General features: G+C 35.6%; 1 protein-coding gene across 2 annotated transcripts in view; it reads right to left on the bottom strand.

Moving 5' to 3' along the window:
• Nucleotides 1-1,096: 1,096 nt before the first annotated feature.
• The window catches only part of LOC115423223 (scavenger receptor cysteine-rich type 1 protein M160-like), a 46,074-nt gene continuing 31,551 nt past the window's right edge, over nucleotides 1,097-15,619 (bottom strand). The window contains exons 1-11 of one of the 2 annotated variants that reach the window (XM_030139998.1): nucleotides 13,637-13,770; nucleotides 10,584-10,869; nucleotides 8,712-9,008; nucleotides 8,194-8,493; nucleotides 6,196-6,471; nucleotides 4,987-5,192; nucleotides 4,719-4,821; nucleotides 4,471-4,623; nucleotides 2,727-2,816; nucleotides 2,344-2,517; nucleotides 1,097-2,216 (exon numbers count right to left, since the gene is read on the bottom strand). In XM_030139998.1, coding sequence (XP_029995858.1) covers nucleotides 2,029-2,216; nucleotides 2,344-2,517; nucleotides 2,727-2,816; nucleotides 4,471-4,623; nucleotides 4,719-4,821; nucleotides 4,987-5,192; nucleotides 6,196-6,471; nucleotides 8,194-8,493; nucleotides 8,712-9,008; nucleotides 10,584-10,845 — 2,049 coding nt within the window. In that variant the 5' untranslated portion in view covers nucleotides 10,846-10,869; nucleotides 13,637-13,770 and the 3' untranslated portion in view covers nucleotides 1,097-2,028. Of the gene's footprint in view, nucleotides 2,217-2,343; nucleotides 2,518-2,726; nucleotides 2,817-4,470; nucleotides 4,624-4,718; nucleotides 4,822-4,986; nucleotides 5,193-6,195; nucleotides 6,472-8,193; nucleotides 8,494-8,711; nucleotides 9,009-10,583; nucleotides 10,870-13,636; nucleotides 13,934-15,619 lie in introns of those variants that run through there. The other variant, XM_030139999.1, reaches the window with a different exon arrangement.

Consider the following 15,619-nt stretch of genomic DNA (forward strand, 5'->3'; position numbering starts at 1 on the left):
TGTATTCAAAATGTTGAGCTGCACTTGAGGGTTTAGATGTGTTGTTGTTCATTGGTTTATGTGACAAAGCATTGAACAAAATCAAAAATAACAATCAGAAATACAAAAAATAAAAACATTTGGTCAATAGATGATGTCTGAAGAAAACGGCTTATTGTGCTGTGTATCAAACTATAGATGACATATAACATACAGTTTGATACTCAACATCTGAGCCATTTCCAAAGTCTCAGCCCTGCTGTTGGATTAGAGCGTTAACAAGAAGCAGACACGGTGTCTTGGTTAAGAATTTAATGTGTTTTTTCATAGAGATTATAAACAAACACGTTGACACATATAATAATAACAACAATAATAATACATCGGTTTTATATAGGGCTTTTCTAGGTATTCAAAGACGCTTGAAGCATATATAAAGCACAGTAACAGTTCCTTCAGATAAACAGCGGTGTTAAATGCTTCCACTAGATAAGTGTGGGAATGCCAACCGTCTCACAAAACTACAAGCAATGACATGAATAAAATACAGATGACAGCATTTTAGACTATTCTTATAATACATATGATGAAAGTCTAACAATCCTATGAACCGAGAGGAATAGTTTGACACTTTCATATATTGTTTTCTTGTTTATTATGGAATATTCTCATGTCTACTTGAGCCAACAGCTGGTTAGCGATCTGAAGGTTGGAAAAAGCATAAAGCAGTAGCTCATCCATGTCCTGATGCAGGGGTGTCAAATGTACAGCCCGTGGTCCAAAACTGGCCTTCCAAAGGGTCCAATCCAACCCATGGGAGGAATTTGCAAAGTGCAAAAATTACCCTGCAGATATTAACAGTCAGGGGTGTCAAACTCATTTTAGCCCAAGTTGATCTCAAGTAGGTCAAACTAGTAAAATAATAGCAGAATAACCTATAATTATGACAACTCCACATTCGAAACTCAATAATATTATGCTGTTACTAAATGTTTTGTGCTTTTATAGATCCACTGTGATCTGTTATGCACATGTATGAATGATAAGATGAGCACACTGTGGCTAAAATCACACTTATTTGTCTTTTGTTGTTTTGTTGTTTGTTGTTCAGGCTTTTCACATTTTTTGTGAGAGGATAATTATTAAATATTTTCAGAATAGAATTGTCCCTTTTTTGCACTAAAAGCAAAGACAAAATATTTGGAGTTGTCATTATTTATAGGTTATTATACTATTATTTTATGAGACCACTTGAGATCAAAATAGGCTATATATGGCCCCTCCACTAAAATGAGTTTGACACCCCTGTCCTATGATTTAAAACTTCAGTCTCTGTGTTGTATCCATTGTATCGACCATTTTCTGACCTGGAGCATGTTAGCATGTCTCCAATATCACCCTTCAGTGCTGAGCTAAATTAACCCCCTGCTGGATCACAGACATTAGAGTGATATCCTGCTCACATAAGAACTGGAAAAAGGCAGTAAGTGTAATAACTGTGGAAATACAATGTTATGCATGTAATACATATGATATGTTCCAAAAGGAGACAAACTGATCACAGTATTTTTCCTATTTTAATTATTTACATATCACTGTTAAACCTAAAGAATTATGCACATATGCACTGATTAATCTTGATATTTATTGATTAATCAGTGCATATGTGTTCATTATTTATGTTTGTTTATGCCAGGGGTGTCCAATCCTGATCCTCGAGGGCCGCTTTCCTGCATGTTTTAGATGTATCCCTCTTCCAGCACACCTGACAGTCGTTGTCAGGCTTCTGCAGAGCTTGATGATCGGCTTATCATATGAATCAGGTGTGTTAGAAGAGGGATACATCTAAAACATGCAGGATACCGGCCCTTGAGGACCAGGATTGGACACCCCTGATTTATGCCATCTTAGCAAATGTAAATGTAACGTTAAACATTTGGAATTTTCATTAATTTATTTGTCGTACCAGGGTTTTGCATTTTGGTAAATCCAGTGCAGCAGACTAGATGACTAACTGATTACAGGCCTGATTTTAGAACCTACTTCAGCTCACTCATCTTGACCTGGCACTAGGTAGCCATCATCGCCCAGCACCAGGTCTGGAGGTGTGTTTGTGCTGCATTCAGGTGCATTTCTGGGGCTGTCATGGACTTCAGCTGTAGTCTGTGTGGGTTCAAGATCAGCCTCGATGTCATCATAATTCTCCTGGGGGTCGTCTACCTCATAGGTCTCCCCATCTGTTGAGGAGAAAAGCAGCTGCTTTATCAAACGTCTGTCAGAAAACATTCATGGAATGTGAATATGATGCGGTAGCTGTCACTTTGCCAGTGACATAGTGGCGCTTCCATGAAAATTGATTGTGACCTTCTTTTGTAATTTGCTCAAGCTTGTTGTCTTGGACGCCGCTGTCATGTGGGTCTTCAGTGGTCGAGGGTCGGGAGGTCAGGGGCTCAAGCTCAGAGACTTTATCAATATCATCATATGAAGAAAGGCTCCTTTTATCGTTCTCTGTAAGAACCTCAGACTCTGATCTGATTCCTGCGGAAATCGATGAAATCCAGAAAAAAAAATGGGGGAAAATTGTCTAAGGTGAAAAATGTATTTTCTCACAAAAACCTGATGTTGTCATTAAATGAAGAGGTTAAGACCAAAATTCCACAACACTTGACGTACATATTGTTTTTCAGAGCAAAAACAAATGAATCAACATTAAGGACAGTTTACATAAAGACTTCTTTATATCTTACCACCACTTCCCGTGTTCTCCATTTCTTTGCTGTGTAACTCCTCAAACTCACCACTGTCACGCTCTACATCATGTCTCAGTGGAAATCCCGCTGCATCAAAACAACATTAAACATTTGGCGGCCCACAGTGAGAAACTGTCATTTAATATGTATTGTCTTAATGATATGCACATTAATTGCAACTCTGACAGGGTTTTTCTTTCTTCTGATTTCATTTTAAAAACAGTTGACGCTGACATAATATAATTTCTAATAATATTCAGAGTAATACAAATATATGACGTCGTCTGTTCTGGAGGTCAGTCTGCAGAAAGACTGGCCTCTTGTGGTAAAACAGCCACGGTGCACGTTGTCAGTTACACCAGCGCTGTCTGATCAGTTTGTTCTCAGTCTGTCATTTGTAAATGACCTGGGATCTTTTAATCACCAGATGTATATGATTTCTTAGATCCTTTCTAAATATGTCAGATAGTTTTGTTTAATAGTTTTAAGCCCCAAATAGTAAAATAAGGGTGTGCATTTCTGTGTAGTTTTGGTTTGGATACAGTAATAGTAATAAAACATCTGTGTTTGGAGGATCAGGATTACATTTATCCACATTTAATATAAATGCACTATTTTTATATAGACTTGGTTCATAGACATACATACTGTTTTCATACGCCATACATACTGTTAACGCTGTTCATAGATTTATTCAGTATTCATAAGGGGGGTTATAATTTAAGGGGGTAAATTAACTTTAAAATTCACTTCATAACCACGACTAGGAAGGGTTTTTGTGTTTCAGTCAGCGGGGTGAGGCTGTGGAACAGATTCAGTAAAGAGTTAAAGCAATGTCCAAGCATGAAAGAATTTAAAAGGAGCTACAAAGACACAATTTTTCAGAGGTACAGGGAGGGAGGTGTTGGGGATCACTGGATGGTATAAAGATGTACAAGTATGTGGTATGTACATGTATATGTATGTGTAGGTGTGTATGTGTATGTGTATGTGTATGTATGCACAGGTCTATCTATCTATCTATAGATCTGTATAAGAACATGTATTTACATATATGTGTTATTGTATTATGTGTTTATGTAAATCATATTATATTTGTTCATAATAATATAAAGCCAGAAACCAAATTATTTCATAAGTATCAGTCATATTACAGTATATAGTATTGATATCCTTAGACTAGGAAGGTTATTATTGTTATTAATTATATAAGGAGAAGGGGTGGGAGTTTATAAGTTATACTTCTTCTCACTCCTTTTCAAATACGTATTATATGTCTAATGTCTAAGTGTTTTGTTGATTTATTTTCTTCTGTTTTGACATTTATATTCAAAATAAATACATCAATTAATCAATCAATCAATAGATATTCATACTATTTTCGAGGTAATACATACTGTTAACATTGTTAATATTATTCATATATATATACATACTGTCACATACTGTTAATACTGTAAATTTGTGTCTTCATATTTTGTCTATTTTTTTTCTTTTTTTATCTCTATTCTTGTTACTTTATAAAATTGTAAAATTTATATTGTATTTTATTATTTTAGTTTAATTTCTATTCTATTCTATTCTATTCTATTCTATTCTATTCTATTCTATTCTATTCTATTCTATTCTATTCTATTCTATTCTATATGTTAAACAAGGAAACTAGAGGATATTCTGCTTCAAATGAAGTCTAATCCATGCATTGGGCTTTACACATATCGTACAGGCATAAAATACTCACGCGGGAAGGTCTTGAAACTTTTCCTGATGATGTACACTCGCACAAATATGAAGATGACTATCGCCAGGATCAGAAACAGTCCCAGTCCCAGGACAATAGCAAGTACATTTACTTTAAAGGGCTCCTTTTTGATAATAACCCGGGGCTTGTAACCTGGATTGAAACACAACCACATTAGGGTTTTTTGGGATAGTAAAATAATGTAAGTAGAGCTATACGCAAAACAACTGAATGGGTAGTGGTTTTACCGTCACAGTAGATCTTTGCTGGTGTTTTATCAGAGCAAGACTCTCTGGAGAGGCAATATCGAAAGTCTTTCTGTCCGGCAGGGCAACTCAGTACTGTTGTCCACTTAGTCATGAAAGAAATGAAATGACAGAAATGACATTTTCTTTGGGAGTAAAGAACTAAATGAATGAATATAAAGCAATACAGAGTTCTGATACCTGTTGGAAGGAAGGTTGACGGTATGAATTATGGAAATATCTCATTAAATTAAGCAATTCTGTGTCTTACCTCACTAATGTCCTTAGGGAAGGGCTCTGTCTTGGTTTCCTTTGGCGTATCTATTGGTTTTCCACAACCTTTAAGCTGTTCACAAAAGCGTTCTTTATATTCCAGGGTCAATTCTTCATCATAACACACTTTACCCCCATATTCTGTGTCATAGCGGACTTCAATTTGTCCACCACATCTTTCTGCGGTTGTAAAGCTAACATTTTCTTGAAAGAGAGAGAGAGAAAAAGAACAGAAGAGAATGTTAATGCTTTCAAAGTTATTTAAATAATGTTACCATCCCACTGTTGATTGCAATAAGAATATTGCTTCAAAAATTAAGGTAAAGTGGAGTTTCTCAGCTTTCTAGGTGTACCACATGTGTCTTAACTGGGCCTACATAGTTTCTGTAGTACATGTGTTTAAGCATCGGCTTCGATTCATTATAATTTCTTCATTTGAGTCAGTAAATGGCTGTAATTAGCTTGCAAAATGTTATATGTAAATATAAATTCATTTGAAAGTGTAAAACAGTTACAGTCTATTTACTAAATAAGAAAAAAAACACTTTATGTCTGAGTCACATATCAGAAACAGAACTTTTTTTCCACAGCATTTTTTCTTTCATTAATTTCAGGTAAATTCATTAATTCTCAGACGATGCAAATGCAAAACTGTAACTTCAAATGAACCAGAATCAGATGATGATTGACTGCTGATTCTGACTGACACTAAAGGTGAGGAAAAAATAAAAGAACTAGCGCACGTCATGTACCTCAAAAGTCGCTCTAAGGGTAAAAAGAAAAAATAAATAAATAAAAATAATAATAATAATGTGGATTTATGGAGCCTTTCTGTGGCTAAGTCATTCACATGAATTTAAAAAGAGAGTTTAAAAAAATAAGAATATAACACAACAGCAAGGCATGACTCAAAGACATCAAAATGTAATAGTGACTTCCCCAGAGATCAGAGAAGGTAAAGATCTAAAAGACTCGAAGCATTTTTTGTGAAGATATTTAACTGAGGTTACTGATGAGTCCTGTGTCACCTGAGTTTTGACATCAGGAACACATAAATGACCTCTACCAGAGGATCTCACACTACAGGTTCAAAAATAAGGCAATAAGACAATACAAAAAGCTTTAAGGAGCCAAGAGAAAGATATTATACTGATTCTACACATTATGAGTCTGTGACAGTTGAATAAACACAACCATCCATACTTACTAGTACAGTAAACAGACACCAGGCGTCCTGAACATGGTTCCTTGAATCTGTTACACTGGCCTATTTTGTGATGATGTTCCTCACAGTGGACGTGGAGATAGTTTTTTCCTCCAATAGCCGGTGAATTGTTGGCTTTACCAGGTATGGCATTGCTGTATTTCAGTTGCTGACAAACTTTGGCTGAATATGTGGTGTCCCAGGAAGTGTCACAGACTTCCATCCCATCGATTGTTAGGCTACCATGACATTTTTTTTTCAGCTGGACTGTGGGCTCACCTAGACATGAGAAAAGATTCATGAGATTTGTTACAGAAATAAAACACCAAACTGATAGACTAAAAAAATAGGTACAGTCATTTGAAATATTCCCTGGCTCTAAATACTACAGTACCCATGAACCTCAGCTGCTGATACCATGGAGAAGAGGCCTTGAAAAATTCAGTTAGCACTTTGTACTTGTTTGGCTTTGTGACTACATGTTTGTTGTTTGAAATGCATCTTGGGAGTTTGAAATTTAAGATAACTATTCTTCAGTTTTAGTTAACCTCTCTTTCTTGACCTGAAAACCCAACATTAAAATGCAAAAGAAACTAAAGAATTCAATCACAAACTAAAACAACTTATTCACCCTAAACTAAACAAATACACTGCCACAAGCTATAATAATGTCAGTTTGTTAAAGTGTACCTGTACTGGTCATGCTTAGGACATGAATTGTGCTTTGTGTATTACTTAGAAGCAAGAGAGGCACAAATTCAGGAAAAAAACAAAAAAAAAAAATCACCATAAATGCACCACACTGGACCTTTTTCTTATGTTATTAAGCTGTTTTTGTTTGTGATTGAATTGTCTAGTTTCTATTTCATTTCTATGTTGGGTTTTCAGGTCCAGAAAGAGAGTATCTGCAAGTTCCTGGAAAACGGACCGAATTACGCATGTAATGTACGCAGGGGACGGACAGAATGCTCCGTCTGTATCTGTCTGGTGTTTGACTGGTGTCTGCTGAACAGGGTCAGTAACCAGTCCGTCACGGCCCAGGTAATGCGACAATACTACAAATCTGCATCACTGGAACAGCCCATGTAGGAGGAAACATGTCTTTGACCATGACTGACTGATGCAGCAGTGACTTAGTTCTCACACATGTTTGAAAACAGGCTCTGACGTAAGTTACCTGATGGAACCGCTGGTATTATACATAATCTTTTGAAATAGCTACCGATGAAAATTCACTACAGGTACCCTTTAAGACAGGGGTCTCAAACATGCGGCCCAGGGGCCAAAACCAGCCCACCAAAAGGTCCAGTCTGGCCTGTGGGATGAATTTGTGAAGTGCAGAAATTACACTGACAATATTAACAATCAAGGGTGTGAAACTCATTTTAACTCAAGTTCAACATACAAACCAATAAGATCTAAAGTAAAATAATAGCATAATAACATATAAACAGTGACAACTCTATTTTTCTAGGTTCAACTGGACTAGTTTTGCTCTTTTAAAGCAAAACTAGTCCAGTTGAACCTCAAAGAACTACCAAGAAAAACATTGACCCGGGCAAATGAGAAATTGAATGACAAATTGTTCTTATTTTAGTTCCAAACTCCAAATTTTTAACAATTATTATTATGCTTGCTGAGGCATAATTTTGTTAAAACTGCTCTTATTTTTCTTACAAATTTCATTGTTTTCTGGTTATTCACATTTTTTGTTAAAGGATAGTTTGTAAATGTTACTATTTTAATTTTTTTTTTTTTTATTGCAAAAAAGAAAAAAAAAATCATTATTTATGGGTTATGATGCTGTTACTTTACTGCCACTTGAGATCCAAGTGGGCTGAATTTGGCCCCTGGAAGAAATGAGTTTGACACTCCTGCTTTAAGCTCAATAAGATTACAGTTGGTTATACGACTAGTACTTTTGCATCTACTGCAGTAGCCAGGGTGTCGCGTTCCCAAAGGCAAATCTTTGTCTGCAATCAAACAGCACAAAAGGTTTACCTTTACATTCAATGTAGAGCAGCTCCTTCTTACTGGGTGGCACTGGCTTTTCACAAGCCCAGATGTTTTCCTCATCCTCCACGCCTGTGCAGTTGAAGGTATTGCTCCAGAACTCACTCCCTGCAATTGTGTCATTAGGGCCGACTTTTACCAAACGTCCACAGTCCAGGTCTTTGCAAAGCTTTTCACCTTCTAGTTTTGACCATCCTTGATAGGAGACCTGGGCCTGTTTCCCCTCCGAGTGAACAACCACAAAACCGCTACAGGCATTACCTGCCGCCAGTGCCATCTTCTTCGAATCTAAGATAAGTGAGAGCAACATGTGAGATCATATACAGATTTATTAGTACTGAATTTACCAATTTTATTTGCAAGTATTTATTCAATTCATTATATCAAAAAAATCATCTACATCCTGCCAACCATCCTTTATCTTTCCATTTATTGTAAAGACATGGACTGGATAGTGTAGTACCATTACACATGTACACAAGTATGAAAGAAGTCATCCTACGTACTGGAGCACTGAAGACTGGTGGAAGTGCAGGCCTTCTGTTCAAGTGAGGCCTTACATTCTTTTAAGTCATTGTGCTGTGTCAGGTTTTTACACGTCATGGCTGAGATGGCCATACTATTGCTTCTTTCGTAGTCAGTAGAACGAGCAGCCTCACCACAGCCCAGCGTCCTACAAAAGAGGTTTTGTGTATTGGGGTCTTTAAGAGCACCTCCGCAAACTGGACGCCACTGGTTTTCATAATTCACTTCCACTTTTCCAGAACAGTAGTCGCTTGATTTCAGTCGTGGCTTGAGACTGCCTGTATCAAAAAGAGCGTGGAGTTAGGCCTCATGTGATATATTAACCGAGTGTTTTTCAACCTTGGGGTCGGGACCCCACGTGGAGGTCACCTGGAATTCAAAAGAGGTCGCCTGACATTTGTAGTAATTGATAAAAAACAAACAAACAAACAAACAAAAAAAAACTTACTATAAGAAAATATATGGTGAGTTGACAGAGACAATCCCAATCCATAAAAGACATGACATACTCCATCCATTATAATATACATTATATAGACTAAATGTCATCTGAAATTAATGTTCATTTGCAAACTATTACATGATCAAAAACAAATTAATTTTAGCAAAAAAAAAAAGTCTCCATTTTGAATGTCTGGGATCGCCAGAAATTTGTGATATTAAAATGGGGTCACAGGCCAAAAAAGGTTGGGAACCACTGAATTAACCAATAAAGACCCAGTGCTACTTCTGAGGCAGTTCCCAAATGATGTTTTTATCTATTTTTAACCTTTGTTAAGTGATTTATTAATATTTATTTTAATATAATCCTCTGTTTTTTTTATGAAAATCAGGTATTTTCTTATATTTCATGTGCTACTCATGTAGATGTTCACATAAAAGTTCAGATTAAAGTTGAGGGTTATTGTATCAACAACAGAGAAAAGTGAAGAAAAAGTGATTTTTTTTTTGAGTAAATTCTATCATTAACTGAACATAAACCAAGTGAGTCCATCCACTGTCGTTGATCCAACTCCATGGGTTTTACTGGTGAATCAATGTTGTAGAAGATGAACTCTGAACGTCCAAATGGGTCATATCTGATGACCATGAAAAGAACGCAAACTGTATTTTACAATAATTACCTCCGCCAAGGAGGTTATGTTTTTGCCAGGGTTTGTTTGTTTGTTTGTTTGTTTGTTTGTCTGTCTGTTTGTTTGTCTGTCCGTTAGTGTGCAACATAACTCAAAAAGTTAAGAGATTTGGATGAAATTTTCAGGGTTTGTTGGAAATGGGATAAGGAAGAAATGATTAAATTTTGGTGGTGATCGGGGGTGGGGGGCCCACGGGGGGGGCCACTGATCAGCCTTGGCGGACGTCTGCGCTCTCCGAGTGCTTCTAGTTATTAACATGTATTGATAGGATTAGAGGATCAACAGGTATTAAACAGTTTAGATCAGTAAATGACTTGAGTTGCCGGTGATGATCCTTCCGCAGACTCACCTATGGAACCCTTCTTACGATCTGTACCAAGATAATTTTCACTTGTTCCACTGGCAGATTTTTTTTTTTTTTTTTTTTTTTTAATCTGCCAATGGAACAAGTGAAAATTATCTTGGTAAGATTTCTTGAAATAAGATTTTTAAGATCTATTGTCTAAAAATACGTTCTTATATCTCACTGAAAAGTTAGTCTTTAGGTGACTATATCTTATTTTAAGTGTGATGAGATATTTTGACTAGAAATGAGAAAAATACACTTGGTAAGATTTAGATTTTTTTTCCTGTGTGACAAAAATAAAGAATCTTAATCTAATTATCACACACACTTATGTTAGTACAGTTAATTGTGAATATATGTAAACTGTATGTTACCTGAGCACACAACATATGCTGGGTCACAACTGCCATCATTTTTCACATAGCTGCACTTTGACAGACTGCCGTCCTCTTCTACCATGTGCACACTTTTGAACTTCACTTCAAAGTCTCTCTTCGGTTTGGTCGCACGTGGGACATCTCTTCCACACCCCCATTCTTGACAGAGTTTCTCAGACTTTTCCTCAGTCCAGGAGTCTGCGCACACCCCTCCATAGACACCTTCCACACTAATGTTGACGTTACCCCCAACATCCATTGGTCAGGCTCATTGTTCTATCACCTGTTGTATAAAGGGTGTCATGCAGTTGTTAATGCAAGTGAGTCAAAGCTCGTCACAAAGAAAAAAACATGCACACACACACATGCTGTTATCAGCTTTTGGAGCACACCTAAAATGTATGGTCTTTCCATAAAGTACCAGCCAGAGACAATAAGTAAATACTGTTGGAATTATTGTATGTATTGTATATATCCTCCTGAGACCCTGGAAAGCTTTTTTTTACATTACAAAGAGTCATGATTGGAAACAACATGATGCAACAGCTTTTTCAAAAGATTTTTTTTTTCTTTTTAATAAGGAATGTCCTTTGTAGTGGACAGCATTTTTTGTTTTTGTTTGTTTGTTTGTTTTTTATAAATAAAGCTGTAATATTCTTGTCCCCTACACAGGACAAAAATGCTTTGCTGGGTCTCTGTTGTGACTTTATTTGGGGAAGATAAAGTTTAAGTAATTTGTGTTCGGATTTATTGTAATTTCATGACGCGTATGCAATTGCAATTCATTTATTTCTGAGTAAAATATACATTTCATTTGTGATTTATTTTAAAAGTGGAGTTAAAATCAGCAATAGTAAATGCTAAGAAGATAACTACATCTCCCATGATGCTTAGCATTACTCATGAAGCTTAGGAATTTTCACAGAAGTTGATGTTTTCCACGAGTTGTGGAAGTTGTATGTGTGTTTTTAAGTTGCCGCAGTAAAAAGCAGTGGTGTAGTCCAGGGTATACGGGGGTATATGGAGTATACCCACTTGTTTTTCCGTCAGCGTTGCGTATACCCACTTCTAAATCCCCCTGATGTGCATCATTCAGTAGTATCTGAGCCAAACTGCTCATGTTTTCCCCTAGGATGGTGAAGCTATGACCCGCCCTACTCTGCCTCTAATTGGCTAGTACTTGGTACCAAGGTTATTATCGTTAACGAAAACTAACGAAATGACGAAAACTAGAATTGTAAAAACATTTTCGTTAACTGAAATAAATCAAAACTACAATTAAAAGAAAAAAAAAAAACGATAACTAACTGAAACTGTATTGTGTGTTTATAAAACTAACTAAAACGTATAAAAATTCTGGATAAAATTCCCTTCATTTTTGTCTTTGTCAATGTCGGATTGATATAAAATTGATTTATTTCCCTCAAGCAATTTTAGCTGCTGGCACCATATGATATTTAACGGTCCGTCACTTCTTGTCACTTGTCGTTTAGTCGTCTTCTTGTTCCCACTCTACCTGGAAACATGGAGACAAAAGTTGGGAGAAAGCAGCAGAGTCCTGTCTGGGGTTTATTTGAATTTGACGGTGAGAAAGATAAAAGATAAATGAAAAAACTAAAACTAAACTAAAACTAAGGATTTAGAAAATAACAAAAACTAATAAAAAGTAGTAAACCTGCTCTAAAAACTAATTAAAACTAACTGAATTAGAGAAAAAAAAAAAAGTCAAACTAAATAAAACTAAACTATAATGAAAAATCCAAAACTATTATAACCTTGCTTGGTACCTTCACTGATTAGATTGGTTAACTTTAGGCATGAGGACCGATGAGCCAATCAAAGGCAGAGTAGGGCGGGTCATGCCAAGGAAAATATTGCTACCTAGTGCTGGCCACTTCTGGAACCTGATTGGATACCTCAGGTGCCAGTGCCACCCTAGTTGATTGACAGGTCACTGCACGTCTCGTTGACAGATGCGCTATTTTTGGAAATGCGAACAAGAAAGGCAGAATAAACATCTTTGAAATGAGTGACACATAGCAAGAAAACCTACTTTCATGGAATATATATTTCTGAGGTAAGTTTTAAGGTGGTTTCAGAATGAGTCACTGTTTAACTACTGGTCACATGACTGCACATTTAGAGGAGAGATTTTGTCATCAATAGTTAAACTGTGTGAGTAGGCTAACATTATGAAAGGCTAACGTTATCCTATGTTTGCTTCATGTTGAATACATTTACATTCATGCAGCTGCTTGTGTGACTCCTGATCAAGTCATGATAATTTTATAATCGTTGAGCAAATACTACTGATGGATTTTTGGGTAAACTAAATAGAGTTGTCTGACATATCACTGTTTCTAAAACAGCATTTTTCTGAACTAATTTTTTAAAAAAAAAGCCAAAAATTGAGAGTATACCCACTTCTCCAGGGACCACTACACCACTGGTTAAAAGGAATGCGTCTTTTTAAACTCAGAGTCTCTCTTGGTTATTTTTGGATGTAATTCCGATAATTACAACAGTCTCAGGAGGATATACAATAATCCTTCTAGCACAGAACAATCATTACACTAAACTCTGCAATAACTAAACCCATGCAACTTCAACAATCAACAATGTAGAATAAACATAATCAAGAATGTCCAAAAATGGAAATCAACAATAATCAATATCACAATTAGCAATCTGTAAAAACCAACAGTGTACAATAAAGGAAATCTTAAAAAAAAAAAAAGAAGAAGAAGAAGAAGTGCACTACCTACTGTATTTACTTCTCACTGTCCTCTGCACTTTAACTATGTATGAATGTATGAATTAAAATATATGAATGTGCGACTTGACAGAATGGGAAGGGGCGGAGTGTGTCTTTTTTTTGCTGTTTTTACTGCTTTGTACTATTTACATTGTTTGAATTGTATATTTCCTTTTTTTTTTTTTTTTTTTTACCACAGAAGTACCGTCTTTTACAAGTGCATCAGAATGTCGTAGTGTATGCTCTGTGTATACAATGACAATAAAAGGAATCTTGAATCTATGTGTCACATTACCTGAACATTCCACCCAGGCAATCATATCTGTTCCACTGCTGGAAGTGTGTGTCCCGCAATCAAGAATGGAGTTGTATTTACAGGACGGGTTAGGACGCCAAATAGAGTTTTTTGTAGGAGCGTTAAATTTGCTGAAATTGGTCATGCTCCCACAGTACATCTGTCTACACACGCTGTTGGCAGATTTGTTGTCCCATGTCTCACTAGACCCAGAGAGCCAGTACTGTTTGTCTCCGTGCTGGACTCCCACCCGGCCAGAGCAGGTACTGTTACCGTCCAGGTAAAACACCTTGTGGTCTAACAGGAGAAAAAGAAGAAACAACACAGGGAAGGAATTAGATTTGGGTGCTTCTGTCAAACTGGTCCTTAAAAACAGGACAGAGGGGCTAAAAATTCAAACCAGATGTAGAGTGATGTTATGAAGCAAGTTTGGAAGTACTTTGGGTCCATTTTAAAAATGAATGAATGTATGAATGAATTTTAGATTGGTTTTACATCAATCATTATACTCAGTACATCAATTGTAATAAACATAAAAACCAAAAAAGGAATAGGCTAGAAGCAAAAGCTTATTTCTTGCTTATCCTTTTCAACTAATACACTGCTTACATCAACTTAAGTGTGTACAACATTGAGCATTCACACCATAATAATAACAAATAAAAAAATAATAAAAAAAAAAATCAACAACAAAAACACATCTACCATCTCAAGTCAATATTTTAAAATAATTCAAACTTAAAGTACTCTTTTTTTTTTTAAAACTTCATCAAAGGAGAATAAATACTGAGGTAAAAGAAAAACCACTTTTCATATCAAACACATTTTTATATTCTTTCATTTATTTGTTCATTTTCTGAACTTGCTTGGAGCCTACCCCAGCTACTTATGGGTGAAGGTGGGGTACACCCTGGATATGTCACCAGTTCATCGCAGGGCTGAACATATAAAGACAAACAATCAATCTTACGGCCAAATTTGTTTTTCTGGCCAAAACAGAGTAAACAACCGCAAAATAAGTGGTTTATTCCAAAAGAATGTTGTCTCTGTTCCAAATGTGGTGTCTTATTGGAATAATCTCATTCCAAACCTGAAATGGAAGAAAATCTGGTGTCTACCCTCTAAATACGTAATTATAAACAAGATAAAAGAAGTTTCTCTCAAATTAATTCATCGTTTCTATCCTTGCAAACTGTTCCTACAAAGACATAAAAAGGAAATCAGTGTGGATTGCTTCTTTTGTAATCAATCAGAAGAAAATTTGTATCATCTGTTTTAATCCTGTCCCTTCTCAAGCGTTTTCTGGCAAGATGTCCGTTTCTTTATTTTATTCAAAATATTGATTCTGATTTTTCTCTTAGGCAAAAACATTGTTTGGTATTTTCTCATATCCTGCTAACAAATCAGATCAACATTACATCATCAGTCCAATTCTGTTTTTAGCAAAATACCACATTCATAAATCCAAATTCTCCAATCACAAACCTTCCTTTTTCATCTTTAAAATTGAACTTACTCAATATATTTCAAGTATTCAATATTCTGAAAGTAAAAAAGCTGTCAAAACCATTGTTCTATGTAACACTTGTGATCTTTGCGTAAACTGATGTATTATTTCTACCTGCATATTGTCTCCCCTGGCTATGTTCTGTTCTGTTCATGTTGTTATATTAATATTGTATTGTATGTTTATATTTCCACTGTATTCTAAAAAATAAATATGTAGAAAAAGAAATCAGTCTTACATTAACACCTACGGGCAATTTAGATTAACTGATTGAATGAATGAAATCTTTATTTCATAAATGTAGACAGTGAAATCAAAACAAAAATTAACCAACAAAATGTAAGTACTGGAACATAAATTACTGATAAGCAAACAAACAACTACATATATAATAATAATAATAATAATAATAATAATAATAATAATAATAATAATCATTATTATTATTATTATTATTATTATTATTATTATTATTA

This window comes from Sphaeramia orbicularis, chromosome 7, assembly GCF_902148855.1.
Source record: "Sphaeramia orbicularis chromosome 7, fSphaOr1.1, whole genome shotgun sequence".
NCBI lineage: Eukaryota > Metazoa > Chordata > Actinopteri > Kurtiformes > Apogonidae > Sphaeramia > Sphaeramia orbicularis.